The following is a 25,683-nucleotide window of genomic DNA, read 5'->3' as shown; positions in this document are numbered from 1 at the left end:
CAGTGCCTGACACACAACAAATATCCAGTAAATGTTTGAAGAATGAATGAATATTGGAGGGTAAGAATCCCCTCCCCGCCCCAAACACACCCAGGATCAGTGCACTAAGGGGTCACATGCAGAAACCATGGTCCCTCAGCCACTTGCTACATTCTCTACCCCTTAGTGAGCTTCAGCACCCTCACTCTCATTCCTTTCAAACCACTCGGGCCCCAGTAGAACTATCCCAGGAAGTGGTCCAGCCTGGGCTAAGCCTGCAGCAAAATGCCAATCATTCCCGTGGCTAGAATGGGGTTGGTGGATTTCCCCACCCCGTGCCTTAGTTTATTGGATCCCAGCTATGCACCAAACACTACTCGGCATTTTCCTATCTGTTCTTATATTTTATTCAAACGTCATACTAATAAAAATAGTAGCTGACATTTTTGAGTACTTACTATGATCCTGGCACACACTTTACATGTATTAACTGATTTCATGTTTGCAACAATCTAATGAGGTAGAAATGATCACTACACCTTTTTATAGATGAGGACATGGAGGCACAGAGAAGTCAACCTGTCCAAGGTCAAAGAGCAAAAAGCTGGGCTCTGACCCCAGGTCTGCCTGTACTCTAAATCTGCAGCTGCCCTGCCCCAGGCGCCCCAGATCTCCGGATTAGAATTCAGGGTCTAGCCACCCAGGCTTAGATCTAATAGTTCCTTGTCCAGGACCCTCTCCCTGGGGCCACTGTGGAGGAGGGGGATACTGTGGGGGGCCGAGTACAGCCTAGAGTAGCTTACTGTCTTTACCTGTCCCTACTCTCTGCACTCAGGCACAGAGCGGGGCATGACATGGGTCATTTGGGGCTGCAACTGCCTCTCTGGGGCAGATGGGATGAGGGAGGTGAGGGGAAGCAGCCCCAACTCTAGGCTCAACACTCTCCCCCACCCCAGCCCTCTGGCTTCCCTTTTCAAGCACTAGCTTGGGAGATCAAATGTTCTGCCCCCAGGAGTGTGTAATTAATTAAGGAAGACTCTAACCAGATCAAGACCTCACTACATCTCATTCCTTCCCTGCCCCCAGGAAAGCCAGACTCCTCCTGAGTATCCTCATACTTCCTTTGCCCTAACCACGCCCCATCCCTCTACATCACTGCTCAAGGACTGAGAACTCTTCGCAGACCCCAGTGAGACACAGGTTGTTAGTAGGGTTATGAGGCCCAGGTAGGAATGCACTGGGGGAGGAGCCTTCAATGAAGGGGATGGCTTTTGTTCTCCCTTCTTTGCATCCCTTCCCCCACCTCTTCTCTATCGTGGGAAGCTCTTAGGGTGTGTGGGCTGGGAGGTGGGGCCAGGCAGAGTATTGTAAGGGGACGTAAGAACACGGGTAAGGACGTGACTTGGGGACACGGTGTGCTTGCAGAGGAATAACAAATCCGGACATAAGTGAAGGGAGGTGTGTGTCCCGTGCTGCACAAGGCACATTCAACAGAGTACTTTATGCCCCCTTGAAATCTTCGTCCTGGAGCGCACCCACCAAGTGCCCCCTCACTGAGCGGCTCCCAGACCGCACCCCTCCCTCGGCGTTCAAAGCCCACGGTCCCGCCCTCTCTGCCTACCCACTGCGGCGACGCCCTACCTCTTCGGGCCGAACCCTCATCCCAGAGTCCCGCTAAAATGATAGAGTGAAGGAATAAGTGAGGGGGTCACTCCAGGAGACGCGGGCCACGGACCTTCCCCCATCCCGGGGCCTCAAGAGTAGGAAGGGGACACTTGAGCAGGAGCTTGGAACACCCCCTCCCTTTTATCTGAGCCCTCAGCCCGGGAATGCGGCGCAGGACAGGATGCGCAGGACGCCACTCAACACCGCCTCCCCTCCTCTGGCCGCCCGCCACACCTCGCGCCGATGACAGCGGCGGCGCCTGGGTCCCCCACCTTGTCCCCTCTAGCCCCCGCCCTCGGCAGAGTTCCCAGCTAGGGAAGAGAGGAGGGCTCTGTCCCAACGGGTCTCGGATCCCCGAGGCTTCCCGTCCCACCTCCCCCGCCCCCACCGCCCGGGGCCCGAGCCTCGCGGGGCGCTCCTCCCCCGGGCAGCCTCTGCAGCGCCGCTGGGCTCCGTGGGGGGAATACTAAGGAGCCGCGCTACGGGTGCAGCCCCAGCGCGGGAGCGCGCGGCGAGGGGCGGAGCGGCCCCTGCCCCTCTCCCTGTCAGGCTTTGGGCTCGCGGGTCGAATGCCTCAACCTCCGCCTTGGACCAACTCTACTCTCGCCGGCCTGGTCTGCCTCCCGGGGTCTGGCCCCTGCACCTGAAATAGCCGCCCGTTGCCTCCAGCCCTTCAGCATCGCCAAATCCTAGCTACCGCCTACACTTAGAATTCCGCTACGGAGCTCTGCCCTGCTTGGAAAGAAGTGCGGGACTGCTCCGTGTGAACCAGGAGATCCACAAGGCTTTGCCTACACTCCCTACCGGGGCCAGCCAGACTCTAATTTGGGATCGACAGGTTCCTTGGAAACCTGTTCCATGCGCCACAAAGGTTTACTGCCCAAGGTTCCCTCCTTCTGACACTGGGAAAGTCACTGCGTATGCACCGCCCCCCCCCCCCCCCCCCCCCCCCGCCCCACAACACACACACGTTTCTGCATCTAATGAGTCCTCATTCCCACTCCACCCCCTTTTTCCTTTGACATTTATTTCCAGAAGCTGTTTTCCTAACCCTCTCCCTGGTTCTGGTTATTTATCCTCTGAACCTTTCGAGTGTGCAGGCAGTCTCAGGGTGGGAATCCCAGCCTCGGGCCTCACTTACTGGCTCAGCGACTTTGGGCAAGTTACTTAACCTCTCCCCTTCCTCCTCTGTAAAAAAGAGATAAAAATACTTCCTTCCCTGGCTCAGTTGTTGTGAGATTAAATAAGATCCATGTATAAATGGAGCATTTTAGCCCAGTGCCAGCAATATGGGAATTGTTCAGTAGAGTAGCCTTACTTCTCCACTGACACTTGCTGAAAAGGACTGCCCTCTGCATCTGAACACCAGTGGGGTCCCATCCTCTTTGTCCTGGGCCCTGTGACCCTGGGGGCTGATCAACGCCCTCTACCCCCAGCTCCTTCTAGACAATGAGTGTGAAAGGGCTCAGTCTATGAAATTGAGAAGCGAGTGTCTGCCCACTCGCCGTTCTGCCATCCAGAAGCGAGTGTCTGCCCAGACAGCCCCTGGAATGGGAATGGCTGGGCCTTAGAAGGAAGGAGCTCTGGGGGAGTTTGCTCTATACTGTTATCACCCCACTTCCAAGAAGTTAGGTGCAACAAGGCTGAAACAGAAAAAAGAAGTTGAGCCTGGGGAAGCCTGGATTTGGCCTCCCAATGACTCCTGGGAATTCTGAAGGGCCAGGGCTGAGGGGCCATGAATTTGGGGTGGAATGAGGAGGGGCAAGAGAATCATCTTATTGCCTTTATTCCGCTGACGGCCCAACTGGCCCCACGGCAGGGCACAGGACCAAGCCTTTACACACTCACCCATGCTCTCTGACATACGCTCACACACACACTCTCACACACACACACACACACACATCCGACCTCTGGCTCTGAGAGTCAGTCTCTGGGGGGCAAGGGGCTGCTCCTCAGCTGGCCCCTGCTTGCCCTTTTATGACAGCACCAAGGGCGGGGGTGGGGCAGGGCCCTCAGCCCCCAGAACAAGTCCCTGTGCAAACTGGAGGTGCCAGCTGGCTTCTGGGGGGGGGGCTTACGTTTCCCCATTCCCAGGGTTCCCTCCTCCAGTTCCTGAGGGAGGGACTGCTCTCTGCCTACCTGGGGGGCCAGACCCCTGCCAGGGCTGGGCCCTGGAACCCAGGCTTATTCCCCACCTGACCATGCCAGGACCTCCAGCACTGATGAACAGCCAAGTCTGAGGTGGTGGGGATCCCCCCACCGGCGAGCAGGAAGGCCTGGGCCCCGAGGGGCTGGGGAGGGGTCGTCACCCCCTCTCCTAATCCATCTTCAATATGAAGAGGTTTGGGGCACACTTCCTGGGGAGGGAGCACAGGCCTGGAGGAGAAGTCCCAGCTTGGGCCCTTCCCAGTCTTCCATCTTCTGGGCCACAGCCTAAGGCTGAGCAACCAAAAGTCCAAAAGTCCAGTCGGCTGGTCGGAGTTCCTGCACGGTCCTTGGTGAGCACACACCCAGTGGGAGTCGGGTGTCAGACCTGCACAGGCAGCGTCTGGTTCATCTGCAGCCGCATGTCCTGGATACTGCTGAGGATCTTCTTCTGGTGGCCCGCCAAGGTGACCCCAATCCGGAGCAGGTCTCTGCAGAGGGGCCAAAGCAGCGTCAGTGCCTCCCCTCCTGCCCACCACTCGGGCCCAGCTCAGAATCCCCAGCCCCAGCCCTCCAAATGTGAGGCACACTCACTCTGCAGTCATCTGGGCCACCAGGTCAAAGGATGCAAACCCCGCGCTGACAAAGCTCTCCTTGTACCGCCCCATCTTGATGGCATCTAGCCAGTCACCAACTGTCGTGAAGGTGGTGTAGTCGGGGACCGTGCGGTCCAGGAGGGGTTGTGACATGCTGTGGGAAGAAGAGGGGAACTGATGAGTCCTGATGTCGGGGGAAGCAGGGTAGGGCTGCTGGCTCGGGAGCAGAGGCTGAGGTACTGACCCAGACTGGGCACTGGCGATGACCTTAAGGCTGGCAGCATTACGAATGAGCTTGTCCAGGGTGTTGACGATCTGGGAGAATTTGGGCCTGAGGTTCCGGTCCCGCACCCAGCAGTCCAGCATAAGCTGGTGCAGTGCTGTGGGGCAGTCCATGGGTGGGGGCAGCCGGTAATCCTGCTCCACGGCATTGATGACCTGAGCCAAGAGCCAGGAACCCTGGAGTGAGCCACCACTTGGCTCCCCAGCAGCTCCCACCCACCCAAGCACTCTGGCAGGTCCAACTCACATCCTGGTTGCTCATGTCCCAGTAGGGTCGCTCGCCGTAGCTCATGACCTCCCACATGACAATGCCATAGCTCCAGACGTCACTAGCAGAGGTGAACTTCCGATAGGCTATGGCCTCTGGGGCGGTCCAGCGGATGGGGATCTTCCCGCCCTGGTGAGGGGGGCACACGCCCTTCACCCTATGTCTCGGGGCTGGTCCCCAGCCCTGAGCCCCTGCCTGGTTGGCCCCGCCCCCAGTCTCCCTCCCAGCTGGTTCCTGTACCAGGGAGCTGGTGTAGGTGGGATCAGAGGGGTCATCCTCCAAGAAGCGGGAGAGGCCGAAGTCTGAGACTTTGCAGACCAGGTTGCTGTTGACGAGGATGTTGCGGGCAGCCAGGTCTCGATGCACGTAGTTCATCTCAGACAGGTACTTCATGCCAGCAGCAATGCCTCGCAACATGCCCACCAGCTGGATGACCGTGAACTGTCCATCGTTGAGCTGGAGACAGTGAGGAGGCTCAGGAGGCAGCCCATCCCCTGCTGCCCGGCCCTGGCTCCGTCCAGGACCTGCCTGCCTGCCCACCTTCCCAGGTCCTTCAAGACCACGCCTCATCTACCCCCTCTGACCATATCTACCGTGCACTGAGAGTAAGAAGCTGCCCTCCTGTGTGGCCAGCATCTGTATATATCACCCGATGAACCCCTGTGAGGACCCAAAGAGCTCTTCCACTTCTATTTTACAACCAAGGCAGCTGAGACTCAGAGAGGTTAAGTAAAGCCTGAAGTCATATAGGCAGCAGGGGGCAGTCAGGGTGAGAACTCTGGTCTTCCTGGCTCTGAAGGTCCAGCTCTCTCCCTGCACTGTGCCACCTCAGCAAATATTTGGGCTTGTATAGGGTCTAACTTGTGGGACCAGGTGGTTTACCTAACCTAGCTGTCTTAGGGAGTGGAAGGGGGTTCTTACCCGAAGGAAGGAGTCCAGGGCGCAGTTCTCCATGAACTCCGTGAGGATCATGACTGGCCGACTTTTGGTGACCACGCCCTCCAGCCGGATTATGTTGGGGTGGTCAAACTGACCCATGATGGAGGCCTCGCTGAGGAAGTCCCGCCGCTGCCTCTCCGTGTAACCCACCTTCAGGGTCTTGATGGCCACAAACACCTCCCGGCGGCCAGGCTGTTTCAGCCGACCCCGGCACACTTCTCCAAACTCCCCTGCACAGCACAGGGCACAGGTACTAAGCTATTTCTGTACCTAACTGGCCTCCACCCTCCCCCAGGAGTAACCCTCAGCCTCTCCTCCCCACTGTGTGCCCCAACAGACTCACCAGCTCCAATCACCTCCTCAATCTTGACGCAGGACACATCAATCTCCTTAGCAAATTCCCGCACGGCCTCATTAGGGTCTTCATAGGTAAAGGGGTCGATATAAACCTTCATTCCAGGAGCAACTAGAGGAAGAAAAGGTGGGCATGAGAGGGAGCCAGATCCTTGGGCTGAGGACAGTGAGGGAACTCTGCCACCCGGATCCTGCCCTAGTCTTCCTCCCTATCCCCCACCCCCATAGGAGCACATTCCCAACCTCCCTGCTAAGCCTGCTCTGTATTCCTTTCTGAAGAAGCTAGAGCTCCCCTGTTCCCACCCCACCACTGTCCCCTTGGTGAGAACTAGCAACCATAAAGGCTAGACACCTAGTATTCTTCTCCTTCCTCCCTCATCTCTCATCACGTCAAAGCCTGTTTCAGACCCATCCCTCCCCTCATTCCCTCAGCCCCTGACCTTGCCAGGCCATCAACACCCAGACTACTGCAACAGCTGCCCAGCTGGGCTCTCTGCCTCTGGACTTTTCTCACCTATCTAGCCTGCATACCTGTCTTCCTACAACAATGCTTTCATTGTATTGCTCCTCAGCTTGAGAGCCTTTCAGATTACCTATGGTGCAGTCAAGTCCAAACTCCTCTGCCTGCCTTTCACGACCCTCCAAGGACTGGCCGCAACTACCCGGCCTGGCTTCCCAGCAGCTGTCAAACCAGTCTTCTCACTGCCCCCACAGTTGGGCACTCTCTCCACCCCACCACTACCTTCCAAAGGCTCCTCTAGCCCAGAATGCTCCCCCTTCCACCTCTCTGCTGCTGCTACTGCTGCTAAGTCACTTCAGTCGTGTTCGTCTCTGTGCGACCCCATAGATGGCAGCCCACCAGGCTCCCACATCCCTGGGATTCTCCAGGCAAGAACACTGGAGTGGGCTGCCATTTCCTTCTCCAATGCATGAAAGTGAAAAGTGAAAGTGAAGTCGCTCAGTCGTGTCTGACTCTTAGCGACCCCATCAACTGCAGTCTACCAGGGTCCTCCATCCATGGGATTTTCCAGGCAATAGTACTGGAGTGGGGTGCCACTGCCTTTTCCTTCCACCTCTCTAAACCCCGCTAAATCTCACCTGGCTCAGCTCAGCCCAAGGCTACCTCCTCCAGGAAGCCTTCCTCTCTTCTGAACGCTCACTGCCCTCTGTAGCAGGAACCCCCGACTTAACTCTGAATTGTTCTCTCATTGTTTCCTGTGTGTACATATGTTGTCTTTCTCACAAGACTAACTACCCCTGAGGACAGGGGTCACATCTCACTCATCTCTGGGGCTAGCAAGAGTGAAGTAAGAGCTCAGGAAATGGCACTTAATTGGAAGCAGGATGGGGCAGCCAGGGGAGGAGTTAAGGGAATGAAGTCCCAGCCAGGGAAGAGGGTATCCCCAAGCCCTGCAGGGACCAAGGGAGCTTTGGGAGGTGGGAATGAATAGACAGACTCACTGTATTGCTGCAGCTTCTCCGTATACTCTGAATCAGAGCTGTGCCGCTGCTTCCTAGGGGGAAGGGGAGAGGGGAGGCCTGAGACAAGTCCAAGCTCCCTCCGTTCAGGGAACCCTTGGGCTCATAGGAGGGGCAGAGTGCACAGGGGACAGCCCAGTGCCTGGTCCCATCGTCAGTGGTTACAGCTGCCTCTGGGTCTGTGGGCAAGGGTCTCAGTGGACTTGATCCCGGAGGGAATTTGGAGACAGGGAGGGGATAGAATGAAGACATGGGTGTGGATTGGAAAGGGCCTCTCCAGCAATGACACCCTGGGCCTAGGAAGGCTGTGGTTCCAGGTCTGATGTGGGTGATGGTCACCTATGTGCTGAGAGGGCTCAAGGGCACTAAAGGAATGCTCCAGTGGGCCCCTGAGCCCATCAGTACCTGAGGCAGACGACAGCAATGACCACCACAGCCACTACGAAGACCAGCCCAGCCGTGGCTGAGCCCACGATGAGGGGGAGTTGCTCCTGGAGCTGCTGGGCACCAGAGCCTAGAGACGATGGGGAGGCACAGGTGAGTGGAGGGGTGGCAAGCATGGGCGGGGCGGGGACAGGTGTGGGGGGACATGTACCTCTCTCGCTTGTGGTCTCAAACTCAGCTGGGTGGCTGTATTGCCCATAGCCAGCTACCGTGCGGGCTCGGACCTGGACCACATAGCGGGCATCGGGCCGCAGCCCGTCCAGCTGCACGGAGTTCTTCTGGCTGGTCACGGTGGAGGCGATGCCCTCACTCTGCAACACCAGGAGGACACTGAGTCTCAGTGGGTCCTGACGTCCCTTGGCCCCTGCCCACCCTCCTCAGTACCCAAAGCTTCCCTCCCAGGGGCCCCCAACACTATCTGGGGTGATCTTCTTGCCCCAGGGCTTCTTCCTGCCCTGTGAGACTCTGACCTTCTCAAAGTACTTCATCTCGTAGTCCAGGATGACTCCATTGGGCCGCTCTGGGGGTGCCCAGGACAGGGTCAGGCTGCTCCCGGAGCTGCTGTGCAGGCGTAGTGTCGGCACTTCGGAAGGGGCTAGGGGAGGGGTGGGGCTCAGCACAGGCTTCTCGGCCTCTGGCATCCTCCCCAAGGACCCAGGTCCCAGGGGCCCCCCGGTGGTCCATGGGCAGGCCCCAGGCAACTCCGCTCTGGGTGGGGGAAGATGAACCAGGCCCTACCCTCCCATGTGCCCTCCTCACCAGCCTGGTTGGTGGTGATATTCACAGCTGCGTAGCGGGGGGGCAGAGGGCTCTTGCCCGAGACACCATTGACCGCCTGCACCTCGAAGGTGTAGCGCGTGTGGGCCAGCAGGTGGCTGACGTGCACCCGTCGCTCGGTCAGGCCCAGCTGCCGAGGCACAAACTCCACGTTGTCATCACAGCGTGAGCAGGTCATGGTCCCGGGGCCCCCGTGGCACTTCTTGCAGATGACATTGTAGAGGAGGTCGTCCCGGCCACCCAGGTCCCGGGGCTCACTCCACTCAAGGATCAGTGAGGTCTCATTCACATTAGAGATCACACCCCGGGGCGGAGATGGCACCGCTGTGGGGAAGATGAGGGGGAGAGCAATGAGCTGGGGTCTGGGGACCACCCTCCGCCCGGAGCGCCTGTGTTCTCCAAGCTGCTTCCTACCTCTGCTTTTGTCTTTGCTTTCATATGCAGAATACACTTCCTATGCCTCTTTACACTTCTATTTGGGCACACTCCTATTTGGCCTTTAAGGCTCAACTTGAGAGGTCACCTCCTTTTGGAAACCTTCCTTGATTCCTCCTCTTCCCATCCTCTGTACTCCCGTAACCATTCCTGGGCATTCCTCCAGCCTTGCATTTAGCACATTATACGGTTGTTATCTATTTCCACATCTGTTTCTCCCACCAGGTTGCAAGTTCCTAGGACAGTTGACTGCATCATTCCTGGTGCCTGGCAATGCCTGGCACCAAAGGCCAGAGTAGAGAAAAAGCAGAATACCAGGCTGCCCCAGGGATGTGAGGCCCCCTCTCTGGTTAGAGCTGAACCAAAAGAATAGCAGTCCTAGACAGAAGCAGCAGCAGTAAACTGGAGGGTCCTAGACAGTTCCTGATACCCAGCTAGGCTTATTAAGTATTAGTGGAGGGCTAAGCCTTTCAGTTCACCTGGATTCTGGCTCAGGGGCTGGTCACTTCCTACCTGCGCTGTGGTTGAGTACAACATCTAACCCCCACCCTGAGCCTCAGTGTCCCCATCTGCAAAGTGGAGACATTCATAGAGACTGTTTAGGCATCCCCAGCCTGGCCTGCAGAGGGAAGGCCTGGAGTAGAGAACATGAAGACACGCCACCACTCACTGGTACAGGCACTGTCTGCGGAGTCGGAGTCTGCGCGGTAGAAGTTGTTATGGCAGGTGCAGATGCCAGCGGCTGGTGAAGTGGTGCGGCTATTGGGTGGACAGGGCAGGCAGGGCCCTTCTCCCTGCTTTGCCTTGTAGCTCCCGGGGGGACAGGCTGTGGGGGAGAAGAGGATGGAAGTCTCAGCTCCCTTCCCTGCAGACACAACCCTCCACACCTCCATGGGAATCTGGCCCTTCCCCAGCACAGGTCTTGGCCCCTCCACCTCCCAGACTGTGCGGGCCATGCTAGTATTGCCTAACTCTGGCTGCAGCTACAAAAGGCCCTTCTGCCTCGTGGAAACCCCATGTCAGCGGATTCCTCCCCACCCCTCCCCCACCCCCACCCCTGGGGCCTCATAGAAGAAGACGTCAGCTCCATCACCTGGACAGCCTGGACTTGTCGAGGCAGGGAAGAGAGAGGGAGGAGGAGGAGGGGGATGGGAAGAGACCACTAGCAGGCTGGCAGCACCCTCTACTCTGCTGGGATGCCCCCACCCCTCCCTGAAACTCAAGGACAATTACTCCTGAAGAGCCTCAAGAACACTCCAGAATAACCAGCGGTGGGGACTCTGAGGACTCTGAGTTTCACGGCCCACCTCTCTCCCCGCCTACCAGGAGCAGGGCAGCAGCTCCTTTCTGCCCTGGGGCAGGGGTGGGGGCTGAGAAGGGGTGAGAAAAGGAGAGAAAGAAACCAGGCAGGAAGGCTGAGGTCACCTGGAGTTCAGAGGCCTCAAAGTGTCCACGAGGGGAACCCCAATCCCAAGAGGGAGCCCAGAGCTCGGTGCCTGAACACCTGGCACCTCTATCTGGACTTGGGTTTCTGGAGATCCCCTATATCTATGATGGCCGTATGATTTATTACTCAAACTGGACTGTTTTGAGAGTGAAAGGGGTCACAAGTAATAATCACGATAGCTTGATGGGCGTAAACCAGGGCTGCCCTAGACACACTAACACATATGGTCACCCTGTCCATACACAACTGCTTTCTAGAAGGTTATCCTGAGTGTGGGATGCCCGGAGTTGGGGCTATGCCTTCTCTGGGGTTTAATCTCCCCTGACTAAGGTGATATTCCATCCAAGCTCTTTTGAGCCAGTGGGAGAGGGGGCAGGGGCCAGGCCAGCCTGGTTGTCATGGGAACCAGCATGCATTTCCTGCCAGGGACCTGCAGAGTGTTAGCCCCTCTTCAGGCTGTCAGGCTCATCACCCCCACCCCCTTTCTCCACTTAGGAGGAGGAAGTCTGGGGGCAGGTTCCCATAGTGAAGTGGAGAGGCGCCGGGCAAGGCACTGTTCACCTTCCCATGACAGCACAGACATGAAGTCTCACAGCCAGGTTGGGCCACCAGCCCCCCACACCGAGGGCTGTGCTAAGAGCTGGCTCCCACCCTTTGGGCGCTTCAGGCTGCAAGCCCCAGGAGGGCAGACAAGGCCCTTAGCACCTTGACACGCATGGAACAGCAGCTGAATGAGGCTGTGGTCCCAGTGCCCACATTTCGCACCATGAGACCTGGAGAGCAGAACCTCTCTGAGCCTCCTTATTGGCTAAACAGAGGAGGTAACTGGAATCTACCATACAAGATTGTGGTGAGGCTCAGATGAGAGAACCTCTTGTGAATGGGGATTATAGCTGGCAAGTCTAGTACTCTGTGAGGTCTTATGAGTCTTGGCAAGCTACCAGAGGCAGGCCCCTACCCTCCTTGTATGCCTGCATCTGCATGTGCTCAGCTGCTCAGTCGTATCTGACTCTGCGACTCCATGGACTGTAGCCCTCCAGGCTCCTCTGTCCATGGGATTTCCCCAACAAGAATACTGGAGTGAGTTGGCATTTCCAAGGGATCTTCCCAACCCAGGGATCGAACCCACATCTTCTGCATTGGCAGGTGGATACTTTACTACTGTGCCACCTGGGAAACCTGCTCTTGTGTATGAATCAAGGACAAAACAATCCCTGTCCCCTTCATCCCAGGACTCCTGCAAGTCACAGCAGACACTTACATGGTGCTCTGCTTCCCCATGTGCCAGGCACTGTTCCAAGGGCGCCCATGCATTGACTCAGTTCAGCCCCATTACAGCTCCATGAAGGAATCACCACTAATGCCCCCATTTTGCATATAATAAGGAAACCAGGGTTCAGAGTTCAGTGACCTGCCCAAGATCTCACAGGTGGTAAGTGGCAGAGTCAGAACTCAGGAGTTCAGAGACTGGGCCTCTGATCTCTGTACTATAAATGTAGCGTCTTAAGATGCAGACGAGACCCCCAGGTTAAAGGGCCAAGCATGAGGTGCCTGGAGCTCCAAGGCCCACCTAACATTTCCAGGTGACACATACATTTGGGCCTGGACAAGCGGGCATCTCTGCTGGCCTCACGAGGCTCTGAGCACATTCTCCAGGTGCCTCTTTGTCAAGGATTCCCCATGGCTTCCTTCCTCTCTCTTTAGTTTCATTATTTCTCTTACGATCCTGGTGTCTCTCCTCATTTTCTCTCATCTCCCTTCTTGTACAACATTTTTGGCACCTGATACCCCTCTTCCCTTTCCTCCCTCTGCCCCAAATCTGGCAGGCAAGAAAGTGGTGGTTAGGGGGCAGTGGGCAGTGGTGGCCCAGGCACGTCCTCCATCCCTTCCCCCAGGCCAGTCCTCACTCACGGCGGCACTGGGACTCCTTGGCGGCTGGCTCGTGGCCGGTGGCACAGGTACAGGCGCCAACAGGCACCATCCACTCCCCGTCACCGTTGCAGTAGAGCTTGAGGGGCACAGACACCTCCACGGCATTGGCGATGCAGGTGCCAGGGGCGATGACCAGTGAGGTGGGCTCAGCCCCAGTGAGGGTCTCAGGGAAGAGTGCAAAGCCTGCGGTGGTGGACGCACACTTCTTGTAGAATGCGCGCACGGAGATGAGCGACATGCAGGCGCCCTGGTCCTGGAAGGCCAAGTAGAAGCCAGCCTTGGAGAGTGGCCCAAAGCTGCGCACCTTGGTGTTGACACGGCCAGCATCGAGCCGGGAGAAGCTCTCATCGGGTGCGATGGTGTCCACCTTCACATAGGGGTTCTCCATCCAGAAGGGGGAGGAGGCTGAGGCCACGTCACTGTCAGCCTCATAGTAGAAGAGGTTGAAGGTCTCCTTGCAGGAGCCAGGGATGTTGGGAATGCTATTGCAGTCCCGCACAGTGAACTTGAGCTCCACGTAGACCCGCTGCACATCTCGCCGCCAGATGAACCCTGTGCGAAGCCAGTTGTTCTGGCTGGACTCCCGCACGTTACACACCTGGTACGTACGGATGGGGTTCATGGCTTCATCATAGCCGCTCACCTCTTCCCACTGTGCAAGTGAGAAAGACGGACAGTGAGACCAGCATTTGCCGGGTGTCGATCACAAGCCCAGATCTGACCTGTTATATTTACTTCACAGAGATGCTTCCATGGTGCCGTGGTTGAGCATATAGACTAGTGGGCTCCAGTCTCAGTTCTCTGCTGTGTGACTACAGGTAAGTCATTTAACCTCCCTGGCCTCCCTTTCCCCATCTGGAACATGGTAAGAATAAAGATATTTAAGGAATAAATGACTTTAACTGAATAAAGCACTTAGAATGGGGCACCTGATAAGTACTTTGTAATTATCAGATATATTACTTATTATCATTATGCCTCAGTTTCATTGTCTATAAAATGGGACTGATTGAAAGTAAATGAGGCTGTGAGGAATTAAATAGGTCCAATAAACACTGATTACTACTATTACCATCACATTTAACCTTCACAGTTCCTTGGAAGATACATCTGTTGTTCCCACTCCAGAGAAGAGGAAGCCAAGACTCACAAAGGCAGGGACTTGCCCAAGGTCACAGAATCAGGTCTGGTGACTTGAGGGTCTGTAACGTCACCCAAACCCAGTGTTCCAGAACTTAGTACAGTTGTGAAGGCCATCGAGGGAGGTCAGTTAGAACACTTTAGAGATGTCAAGGACTATAGGAATGTAACATTCAAGAAACAGAGGCCCAGAAAAGTAAACTGTCTTGCTCAAAGTCACAGCAAGTCAGAGATCTGGAACCAAAGCTTCCTTGTTCCCAAGCCAGTGCTCTTCCCAAGGACCCAGGAAGGAGGGAGATGACAGACATGCAAAGGGCTGCCAGGTAGAAAGGGATGGGAACAAGTTGAAGACAGGCTGAGGGGCGGGCAGAGGGAGAATGGGACAAAGATGGTGTGTATGTGGGAGGAAGGACAGAGGCAGGCTGAAGGGTCAGAGAGGAAAGCATTTTCAGAGATGGACCAGCAGGTAAGGAGGAAGGTGACAGGTGCAGACGATGTGGATGCCACAGGTGGGGAAAGTAGGGCACAGAGGCGGCCCTGCTGAGGCAAAGGGGCTAACTGGCAAGCAGCACTCAGGAGAAATGGAGAGGAGGTCTTACCCCACTTTCCGGATGAGAGGTCCATGCCAACTCAGATGTCACCCATTTTGTATCCATGAGGGTCTCTGTGGAAGCAACAAGAGAAAAAAGGCCAGGGGCCAAGCTTAGGATACGGAGAAAGAGGAGGCTGCCCAGGAAAGTCCAGGATGCCAGACATCAGTTCCCACCAGGTACTCCCAGGTTCCCAAAGCTCTCAGCTCCCCAGGCCCAGAGGAGACCCTGCAGCCACTCCCAGAGATGTCACAGCCTCAAAGATGTCTTGTCAGGCCAGCTGGGAGTGGGTGTTAGTTGCTGACCCCAGGTCTGGGTTAATGAGGCAGGATCCAGGGCCGGTTCACACACCTACAGGCTCTGCTAATCTCCACACAAAGGGGCTGGCAGGTCCTTTATCCTGGAACAAAGGGCCGTGTGCTTCAGACCCTGTTGCCCAGGCCTCCCCTGACTCCATTCCCAACACAAAGGCGCAGCCCCACACACGCCCAGGGGAATGGGAGAACAGTCACAGGCCAGAGCCCACACCCACCCAGCCTCCTACACAACCAGCTCTGGTGGACAGGACAGGAATGCTCTTTGAGAATGGGGTAAGGACCACCAAGGCCCAGCCAGCTCCTCTAGAGCTAGTTCAGTTGTTCCTGAAATCCTTGGATAAAAGTACTGTTGGTGTATCCCTTTTACAGATGAGAAAACTGATGCCTGGATACAGTATGTGAAAAAAGTGAAAGTATTAGTCGCTCAGTTGTGCCCGACTCTGCCATCCCACGGACTGTAGCCCACCCAGCTCCTCTGTCCATGGGACTCTCCAAGCAAGAATACTGGAGTGGGTAGCTATTCCCTTTTCCAGGTGTTCTTCCCAACCCAGGGATCGAATTCAGGTCTCCTGCATAGCAGGCAGATTCTATATAGTCTAAGCCACCAGGGAAGCCAAAGTACAATATATATAGGACCTAAGAAAGCTGAGTGCCGAAGAATTGATGCTTTTGAACTGTGGTGTTGGAGAAGACTCTTGAGAGTCCCTTGGACTACAAGGAGATCCAACCAGTCCATTCTAAAGATCAGCCCTGGGTGTTCTTTGGAAGGAATGATGCTAAAGCTGAAACTCCAGTACTTTGGCCACTTCATGCGAAGAGTTGACTCATTGGAAAAGACTCTGATGCTGGGAGGGATTGGGGGCAGGAGGAGAAGGGGAAGACAGAGGATGAGATGGCTGGATGGCATCACCAACTCGATGGACGTGACTTTGAGTAAATTCTGGGAGTTGGTGATGGACAGGGAGGCCTGGCGTGCTGCGATTCATGGGGTCGCAAAGAGTTGGACATGACCGAGCGACTGAACTGAACTGAAGGTAAAACTGCTAGAATTTGAGGTGAAAAGTTTCGAAACGTGTCTCAAATTCAAGTCTGACTCCACAACCAATCTCTTAACCAGGGTACTGTGACTGCAATACGCCCTTCTGTAAAGGGAAAACAGAAAGCCTGGAAAGCTCCTGTGTATACTTTGTCTCAACCAAGCTGTCACCTCCTCCAAGAAGCCTACCCTGAACCCCCAAGTCAGTGTTAGATGCCTTCCTCTGTGTATCCAGGGTCAGGGGCTTTGTTGCAGCACCAATCCCATTCTAAGCTTCGGGGTTTTTGTCTGTTTCCTTTAGCTTGGCCATAGGATGGGTCTATTAATGCTTCTGACAAACTTGCTCCCCTAGGAACTGGATCTGGGTTCTGGCTTAATAACTCTTCTCTCAGCAGTGTAACCCCAACACTACACCTAGGAGTGGGAAAGAGGTCCTGAGTCTTTTCTCATAGCCTGGAAGACAGCCAGTGGTTCTCCCCTCAACCCCAAGCTGGAATGGGGCAGGATTGCCCCAGAAGTCCTGGGGGCCTCTACATCAACAGTGGGGGCAGGCTGGAGGTACTTGGAGAAGGGAAAGACCCAAACCCTACAGACTCCCGGCTTATGGTCTTCGCCAGTTTCCTGCAGTCTGGCTCTGAGCTGGGGATGGTGGACGAGGCAGCTGTGGGCCCAGGCCCTCACGTGAGGCAAAGGGCCCCCCCCACCGCCAGCAGCAGCCATTCACTTGGGAAGCGCGGCTCCCTCCTCCTTTCTGCAGCAGCAGCTGGCCCCTGGAGGCCGGGCTGAGGGGTGAGCCATCCCAGCTTCGTCGTCGGTGGCCTGACAGGCCCCTCTGGCAGACAGACAGACAGACACCACGTTCAGCGCGGGGGTGGAGGGGTTGGGGAGAGAAGAGGGGGTGGGCAGAAGCAGGGGCCCAGAGACAGGCAGGGAGGGGCGGAGCGGGCGGATGGTGGGCGGCACCCAAGCTGGAGGGATGTGCGGGGCGGCGGGCTAGGACCAGACAGCCGGGATGGCCGGCGGTGGACTACAAAAGACAGCGAGATGGAGAGACAAGGAGGCCCAAGGAGACAGACACGGAGAGGGAGTTGCCAAGTAGCCTCTTCCACAGCCAGCAGCCCAGAGTGCTGCGGTCCCTGGGAGCCCCTGCGAGCCGCGAGCCAAGTGCACCCCCTCCCCCCAGCCAGTCCGCCTGCCGGTCTGCCCGCTGCCCGCTGCCCGCTGCCCGCCGCCCGCCGCCCGCCACCGAGCCGGCCAGGGCTCCCACCGCTCCCTCGAGCTGCCTCCCTCCTCCCTCTCCCTCACTTCCTTCTGCTCAGCCTGTGCCAAACCCATCTGGAACTGTTTAAACCCAAATATTCAGCCCCCTCCCCCCTCCAAGCCAGATTCCTCCACAGTTTAAAACAAGCCCTGCGCTGGCTCTGAGAGGCGGGAGGGAGGGGGCGCTGGGGAGGGGGGCGGGGGGAGGTTGGTGAGGGGAGGCTCTTCATTTCTGTTTAATTTCTGGGGAGCGAGAGAGGGAGGGGGCGGGGGGATCGGCCCTTGGCCATCGCTCAGCCTTGGCCATCGCTCAATCTCGGCACATTTTTCCCATTAATGAGGAGAGGACTTAGATTTCGAGTCATGTGTGCCTGAGGAAGGGCTCGGTCACCCTGGTGGGGAGGGGCTTGCTCTCTGGGGGAGGGGAAGGGCCTACTCCCTTCTGCAGGAGGGAGACCCTGAGGTGCCCGTGTCCCAGCCTCAGGAAGAAGGTGGGGCGGGGGTGGGGGTGGGGTGAATCTATCTGTCTGTGGTGTTGAGGGGGAGAGACTCACCTCTCCAGAGCCCACCTTTCCTATGTGTAGGGTGTGTGTGTGTGTAAGTACACACTTGCTGGAGTAAAGGATACAGGTACAGGGGACAAGGACAAAAGAGGAATGAAGGCGCAGTCTCCAAACTCCCCAGCTGCCCACCTCACGCCCACCCCCTTCTGTCCCACCATGGCTGCTGGAGGGAAACCAGAGGGCGGTGGACACTTGCAGATACAGGCTCTGTTGGGCAGGGAACCCCACCACCACCCCCGCCCCCCCCACCCCCCACAAGAAAGCAGAGGAAGTGGCCACCAGGCCTTTCTGGAACTCTCTGGGACTGGGGCTTCAATGCTCAGAAGGAAAGCAGCACCCCTTTCAGGTTTCACAGGGCCAACGGGAATGGCCACGTGGCAGCAGCTGTGTGGCTCTCGCTTGTGCACACAGAGGCACACACTTCACCAAGTTCTCAGTGGCTGGGCTCCTTCCCACCACTGGGGCTAAAGAGCGACCAGTCCCACATATGGTGGACAAAAACACACAAGGCCACAGCCACCCGCAGACACACACGCTTTCACACAGTCTGCCTTTCACAGACACACGGATGCATCTGGTCCAAACAGATCAGTCTTCCTGAGACATCCATATACAATGAATCTTTCCTACACACAGATTCGGCATGCCTTAGGCAAAGACTCAGTATCTCAGCCTTCATATGTGCGGATTTCCTGAGACATATGCATCCGCGAGGGTGTGTGCAGCCAACAGTGCGTTCTCCCTACACACCCAGCCGCACGCTATTGCCAACCACACGTCACAGTCTTAAGTGTAGTCAAGTGCAAACACAAACACCAGTTTGCCTGTACAGACGCTGTGACATGCTCTTACACAGTCACACACAACTAGCATCAGCTGCACACGCGCAGATGCCCACTTGCACTGAAACATTCCACAGGAGCATGCAGACATAGTATACTATCAACATCTAGAGGTGGCGTAAAGCCTCAGAGTTGCATTCTCGATGCACATGCCACACACACACATTCTGCAAGCCCGTTCTTTCTGAGATGAGTTTTCAAGCGAAATGGAGAAGAGTTGGGAGAGGGCACTCTTCTGCTGAGAAAGCAGAGAGACTGGGGCAGCCTTGACCAGAGGCACAGGGAAGGAACAAGCCCCAGACTGGCTTCCTGTGGCCCTGGCCCAGGCAGGAGCTGTCACAGGTCACGAGGCTGGGGTTGGGGCCCGGGCATGAAGATGCTTCTGGGTGTGGCAGGGTGCAGCCTCCCCAGGTATAGCCCTTCACCAAGCAGCAGGCCACTTCCCTGCTAGCACAATGGTACCATCCCCAGCTCTGGGGCTGTGGTAGGGTGGGGGCGCTAGGATGAAGGCAGGTAGCCTCAGGAGCTTCAGGCAACACGTCCACGCATAAGTTGGGGGCCCAGGAGGAAAACATCATCGGCAACCAGCATGTGTCTGAGGGTCTCACTGGGCCATACTGGTGTGCGGGGGGGAGGAGCCTGGCACCTGCCCTAGTGAAGGGCCAGGGGCACATGACTTTACGGAGCTACTAAATCCCACAGCATCCCCAAGCCCCAAGTCATACAAAGCACCCCACCCTGCAAGCAGGTGTGCCAGTGAGACCCAGAGAATAAGAAACAATCTAGAGAACAGGAGCAAGAAACAACCAGCCCAAACTCCAGACCACAGACTGTGAGGCGGCAGGAAAGGTCACACTCCTGGACTGGGCCAACAGAGTGTGCAGGGGCAGGAGGACAGAGACACAGGGTCTGAGCAAGGAGGCACGCCCTGGGACCCTGCCTACAAAGAGAGAGGGAAGACTCCTCCAGAGTCGGTCCCCCTCTTCCACCTGGGATCCCTACCTCAGCCAATCCACCTGAGTGATCTGTCCTGTCTTCCCCCCTCCCGCCCCTCCCCTGCGTCTCAGCGTGTGCACATGCGTGTACCAACCTGCACACCCAGGGTGGTCAGCCCAAGGAGGAAGGGATCTGAAGCAGACCCTGCCACAGGACCTGGAGGACCTCCTCTCCCTCCCCCTGCCATGGCCCCAAGGCCCTCAGGTCTGGGTCAGAGGGGAGGGGAGCATCTCAGAACAGGGAACACATTTTGTTTTTCATTCTTCCCCTCAGATCACGGGGATTTATAATTAAATAAACCTGAGAGGGAGGAGAAGGGAGGAGGAAGCAAGGGGCAGGAGCCCAAATGCCTCGTGCTCATCCATGGCCCCCACCCTGCAATGCAAGAGACCCGGGTTCGATCCTTGGGTTGGGACGATCCCCTGGACAGAGGAGCCTGGTGGGCTATACAGCCCATGGGGTTGCAAAGAGTCGGACACGACTAAAGCGACGGACACTAAGAGGACTAATGGCCCCCACCCCAGTTGAGGCCCTGCCAGCCAGCCAGAAGGCTGATGCACAGCTCGCCTTTAAAGGCTTCCCTGGGATCCTGGCCACAGCTGGTCTGACCAGGAGTCTAAGGGCAGAGAGGCAACAGGAGACCGGGTGCCAGGGCCAGCCCTCGGGGCAGGGGGACTCTCCCACCCCATCAGGTGCCCAGCTGTACCCAGTCTCCCTCCCCACCACCCCCAGCTGCCCAATCCCGACAAACCAGTTTGACTCAGCACAACAGGCAGGGCTACAATTTTCAAACTATGCAGGCCTGGTGATTCAGCCTCTTTATGCTGTTTAATTAGTGGAAGGCCGGGTGGCAGAGGCCTTGCCCATGGCAGCTTTGGGCTAGCTCGCTGCCGCTGAGGCCACAGTGGTGGTGGCTGCGGCAGTTCTGGTTAAAGGGAAGACGGTGATGGGCAAGCTGGTTCCCTCGAGTACCTGCCACTGTCCCTCGTCGCAGCTCTGATGTGCCAGCTCAAGACAAACGGGTGGGGGGCACCAGAGGCCACAGAAACCCCAGCCCGCTGTCACTTTTCAGCTGCCACCTCCTCAGTGGTCACTGCCGCTGAGAAAGAGGTGGACTCACACACGCCTCTCTCCCCAGGGAGAGTCTGCCACTGCAGCAACAGGGCTTGCCTGGGAAAAGGCCGACCAGCCCCCACCTCTTATATCTGGTAACTGTTTCTCTTTTCTCCAAAGGGTCTCTTCCTAGCAGGGACCTCCCCATCCTATCTGAGGTAGAAGGACCCTGTGGTCTGGACATCCTTCTTCATCCTACGCCCCGTTCCTAGTCCGCTCACCTACTGGACTCTGCTCATGATCCCCAAGGGGAGAATGATCTTGGCTTGGGGGACTGGGGAGCATGATACAAAAGAAGAGTGAACAACCAGGTGGCCCTGTTTCCCTGTGACTGAGGGTAAATTCGAGGGCAATTTGTGTGCATGTTGGGGGCGGGAGAATCAATCAGAGGGCAAGGAAAGGTGTTTCTTTAACCAAGGAGGACAAGCAAGAACTCTGGCTCTATCTTCATGGAAAACTGAAATATTTGGAGGCAGAACCTTGGTGAACCCCAAGTGTGTAGATGGAAGAGCAACTAGGTGCTAGTTGGCATCTAACCAATGAGACCATGAGGGACAGCACCCACAACTCAAGAACCTGGCCTAAATATAACGACCCCAGAGGCCAAGGGCAAACCAAATACTAGCAAAACCAAAGGGAAGGCTGGAGTAAAGGGGTGAGACCCTCCACCCATAAAGCTTGGGGATGCTGAAGAGCTCTTCGGTGCTGGGTGTCCCACCTAGCCCTGCCCTCTGGCCTAGCCCAGGACCCCCAAATCTACCCATCCCCCATTCAAGTTCCTGAATAAGGATGGGGTACAGGCAGGAGTCAAGGTCAAGTCTCTCCCTACCCCATCCTTTCCCTCCCAAAGCTGGAGAGAAATGGAGGTTTGGGGAGGAGGGGGATAGCAACTTCCCCAGACCAACTTCTCCTCCCCCATCATTGCTTCCTCTAAGCTCCCTCCTGCAGGGCAAGTGTACACACCAGTTTCACTTTCTGGAGCTCCCCAAGGAGCAGACCCTAGGGTAATAATAATAACAACAGTTAATCCTTGAATAACAATAGCTATGTGCTAAGCACTTGACACACATGAAGGATTCAATCTTCATAGCACCCCCTAGGAGATGGGTTCCACTACTATCCCATGTCATAGTGACGGGGGCAGGAGGGTGGGTAGGGGGACCACTGGGCTGGGGTCAGCGCCTGCGGCATCATCTCTCTTCTTTCTTTCATTCTCACACTAACTGAAAAGCCTAAATTCTGATATATGGCAAACATGAAGGAATTAATGAAAGCCACACTCGGGAGGCACTGCCACCTTCTTAGGAGCGCCCCACACTGGCCTGGCCTCCCAGCTACCACCCACGCAGTCAGGGAAGAGCCCCAGACCCCACTTCACAGCTGAGGGAGGAAGGGACAGAGGAGGGGCCACAGCCCCACTGCCCTCTCTTTCCTGGGCTGCTGCAGCTCACCAGGCTTCTGCCTCCTGGTCTGCCCCTCACGTCCTGGGCCTGGAAACCCGGATGCCAGCTCCCAGCTAGGGCCTGCCAGCTAGGGTCTAAAGGGACCAGCAGATTGTGAGGAGTGAACAGGAGAAATAAAGGAAGGGAAAGAGGAAGAAGGGACACAGGGAGGGAAGAAGGAAGGAAGAGGGTGAGCCTTTTCAGGTAGCCCTTGCTCACCTGACCCAAACCACCCTGCTTTGCCCCCCTCTCAGCATCAGCACCCACCGCACCCCACAACAAGGGCTCTGGGGCCTGGCACACACAGCCCCGTAAGCGAGTGTGCCGGTGTCGCCTCTCCTAGGCTAAGACACAGACCTGAGAACTCCAGCAGGCTCACACCCTTGAGGCGATCAACAACAAAGCTCCACACTGGTTTCTCACGCCTGTGATCCTATCATACACATGTGGGTGAGTGTGCGCCAAGTGTGGGTGCGACCTCGGTGTGTCTGTCTGGATTTGCATGTGTCCACCCGTGTGAATCAGTCTGTCAGCACCAATGGGCTCAGAGATAAAAGACGATGGGGATTCAGAAGAATGTTTTTTTTTTTTCCTCCTGGAGAAAATGAAAAAGCACCAGAAGATGCCTTTCTCTCGTAACTCTGTTCTTTTTTTCCTTCCAACCTTCAAGTTTACCAACTGTGAACATGCGAACAAACCAAGTCACACAGAATTCATGTTTTTGTTCTTAAACTAAGAAAGTGACTAGATCGGTTAAAAATACTGAATAGAAGTACTGCCTGTCATCTCAGTTTCCCCCAGTCTGTGGTGTCCTTCTCTCCACATTCAGGAAGGTTTTTATTCCCTCATTTAATGGCTCCAAAAATTTTAGAAAACCGTGTGTGTATGTATCTGTATCTGTCTGTCTGTCTATTGTTTGCCCGGTGTCAGTGCCTCTGTCCCCGCAGGCTTGTGTCAAGTGGATGTATGTATGTGTCAAGTGGATGTATGTGAGCTCTCCCACGGGGGCCAAAACCACTTAGGCTGTTCATCCAGGCACAGTCCTGTGGAAGTTGCAGCAACCCTTCCCCCCCAGCAGCCCTCTCTGCAGGTTTCACACAACCCACGGAGAAGCCTGGCCTTTTCCACTGGATAATGGGTAAGGCATCAGCTCTAGCGCTACCTGAGACAAACCCCACAACCTCTGGAGTTCTGTGGAGACCTCAGCACTGGGGGTGGGGGTCCTGCAAGAAGGCAGAGGGGGAGCGCCAGAGCAGTGTGCAACGGCGGTGCACACAGCACCTTGTGGGTAGTTGGCGCTCGGTAAACCGTCAACAATAACAGGCTCCCGCCTCACCATCCCCGCAGCCATCCCCTGACAAAGCGGAGGGCACGCACTAACACTCTCACGGTTAACTCCAAGAGGTTCCTCGCCGACGCGGCCCCTCAACCTGGGGAGCCCAGCAGCAGCCTCAGAGCCCCGGCCTTGCCTGGTGGGAGTCGCGCACACTTCCCTGCAACCAGAAGGTGCGGAGGGCCCCGCTCCTCTGTCCTGAGTGCCTGGCACTCCTACAGAAGCTCACCGCCGGGCCGTGACTTTTCAGGGACGCTCACCCAGGTCGTGCTGCCTGAGATCCCACAACCGGCAGACAGCCGGCAGCTGGAACCTACGAGGCGGCGCCCAAGGCGTCCCCGCCACCCCAGCTCCAGCCTCTGGAGAGGGTGCGGGTGGCCGAGCCTCCTCCGAAGTGAGCCTGGACCGCATCGGACCGACACCGCGGACCCACCCCTGGCCCCCACTCGGGCGACCCCGGACACCTTAACCCTTGGACGCACTCCCCCGACGCCGCTTACCTTCCAGCGCCCGGCAGCCGGCGGGCAGCAGCAGGGGCAGCAGCAGCAACGGAGAGAGCAGCGGCAGGAGCCCCGGCGGCAGCGGCGGCAGCGGCGGCGGGCGGGCTCGGGCCATGGCCGGGGCTGGCTCCGGGAGCCGAGCCGGGCCGCGCCGGGCCGCGCCGGCGGGGCTGCGGGCACCCGCAGGAGGATCCGCTCGGCGGGCGCGAGAAGGCTCGCGCACGGTCCCAGGAGATCCAGGCAAGGAGAGGGTGCAATCCAGGCAGGCGGCTCCGGGACCCAGGCGGTGCCCTGAGCCGGGCGATCCTGGGGTAAGCGGGCAGGTCGGTCCTGGGGGAATCTGGACGGACCGGTCCAGGAGGATCCCGGGCGCTTGGAAAGCTCGGAGCCAGAGAACTCGGGGAGGCGGGTCGGGGCGGGAGGAAGCGAGTGGTGGTAGTTCGGTGTGCACAGTAATCCAGCGGTCTCCTGCGGGCCCGACTCGGATCTGAGACTCCGGGTGCGCGCGCCGTCCGGGGTCCGAGCTGGGTTCTTGCTGCGCCGCTCACGTACTCACTTCTGCTGTCCCCAGCGCTGGCGCGGCCGCTCTGGACGAGAGGGGCGGGGCTGTCCGCCTGCCTGTCATCGCGGAGGCCCCGCCCCTAGCCACCCGCCGCCCACTCACAGACCGCCAGGCGCGCTGGTTCGGCCTCAACAGCACTCCGCCGGAGTTTAGTTGGCAGCTGTTCCATCACGCCCACTCTCAGGTTCTCTGAGGCCTGGGGTGGGCAGGGCCAAGGAAAAGATGAATTAGATTGGGCGGAGCGATACTGTCCATCAGAGGGAGAAGCCCGCCTCCTGTCCCCAGTGGAGATTAGTAACCGAACCTGAGTCCGAGGTGCCATTCACGTAAAACGAGCCGGGGGCGCCCCCGTGTGGTCTGTGCGTGCCTGAGGCCGCCCCCATGTGGCTGTCTTTACAGGCACGTCCGGACCCAAGCTAATCGCGGCTTACGCACTACCAGGTGGGCGTCCTCCGCGAAACATCCTGTGACCAGGACCTTCTCACTTGTTTATTCATTCATTCATTCGTGTATTTCATCATTCTTTGAGCCAAAGACTGACTAGAGTTTTCTGGCGGTACAGCAATGGATAAGACAGAGGTTTGTGTTCTCTGGGAGCTAACATAGCGGTGGAGGCAGGCATGAAGTCATCACCGCAGAGTGTAACAGTTATTATTATGGAGGAAGGACAGAGTTACTGGAGCACATGTGAGAGGCATGGCTATGTCTGGCCCTGAGGAAATGACATTCAAGTCGAAATATGAAAGATGAATAGTAGGCGAAGAATATATGATTGGGGACCGGGGAGGGCAGTTTCAAGCAAAGCAAACACGCTTTGTATGAAGTCCCAGGGGCAAGAGAAACTGATATTCATTGGAGGAAATGGAAAGAAGTTCAGAGTATCTTAAATGCAGAGTTGGAGGCTGAGGGGAGCCAAAAGGAAGCTTGGGAGTAGGTGGAAGCAGAGGAATTTTTTTTTTTTCGGATTCAGAAGGCCTTCCTAAGAGCTAGGGTCTGAAGCAGGGGCATTACTTTATCAGATTAACATGGCTTCTCTGGGAAGGATTGAATGAGAAGAGGCAAGGGTGGAATCAGGGAGGTCAGTGAGGAAGCTGTGCAGTGGTCAGGCAGAGGAAGATGGTGGCTTGGACCAGATTGGTGGCTGTGGGGATGGAGAGAAGTGGGTAGGTCTAAGATATTTTAGGACACAGAGCTCAGGAGAATTGTGATTGGGTGGTTGAGAAGCATGGGGTAGATAGAGACAT

General features: G+C 56.8%; 1 protein-coding gene across 3 annotated transcripts; it reads right to left on the bottom strand.

Moving 5' to 3' along the window:
- Window positions 1-3,414: 3,414 nt before the first annotated feature.
- Window positions 3,415-24,440, bottom strand: EPHB3 (EPH receptor B3). 3 transcript variants are annotated; one of them, XM_086397274.1, is made up of 16 exons: window positions 23,878-24,440; window positions 14,485-14,549; window positions 12,725-13,397; window positions 10,037-10,192; window positions 8,914-9,255; window positions 8,625-8,749; window positions 8,306-8,465; window positions 8,116-8,224; window positions 7,693-7,745; window positions 6,221-6,343; window positions 5,860-6,107; window positions 5,179-5,394; window positions 4,918-5,067; window positions 4,633-4,826; window positions 4,387-4,542; window positions 3,415-4,283 (listed from the first exon to the last, which is right to left on the bottom strand). In XM_086397274.1, exons 1-16 carry the CDS (start codon window positions 23,990-23,992, stop codon window positions 4,175-4,177), a joined length of 2,994 nt encoding a protein of 997 aa, XP_086253400.1. In that variant the 5' UTR covers window positions 23,993-24,440; the 3' UTR covers window positions 3,415-4,174. The 3 variants fall into 3 exon arrangements, with proteins under 3 accessions (XP_086253400.1, XP_086253378.1, XP_086253389.1); XM_086397252.1 differs by having other exon boundaries at window positions 4,918-5,394; XM_086397263.1 differs by having other exon boundaries at window positions 4,387-4,826.
- Between the last annotated feature and the right edge of the window lie 1,243 nt (window positions 24,441-25,683).

The sequence above is a fragment of the Bos grunniens genome, chromosome 1, assembly GCF_055505025.1.
Source record: "Bos grunniens cultivar Pamir isolate PY7600 chromosome 1, Bosgru_T2T1.0, whole genome shotgun sequence".
Lineage (NCBI taxonomy): Eukaryota > Metazoa > Chordata > Mammalia > Artiodactyla > Bovidae > Bos > Bos grunniens.
The sequence above is the reverse complement of the archived record's forward strand: the minus strand, read 5'-3'. Positions and strand labels throughout refer to the sequence as shown.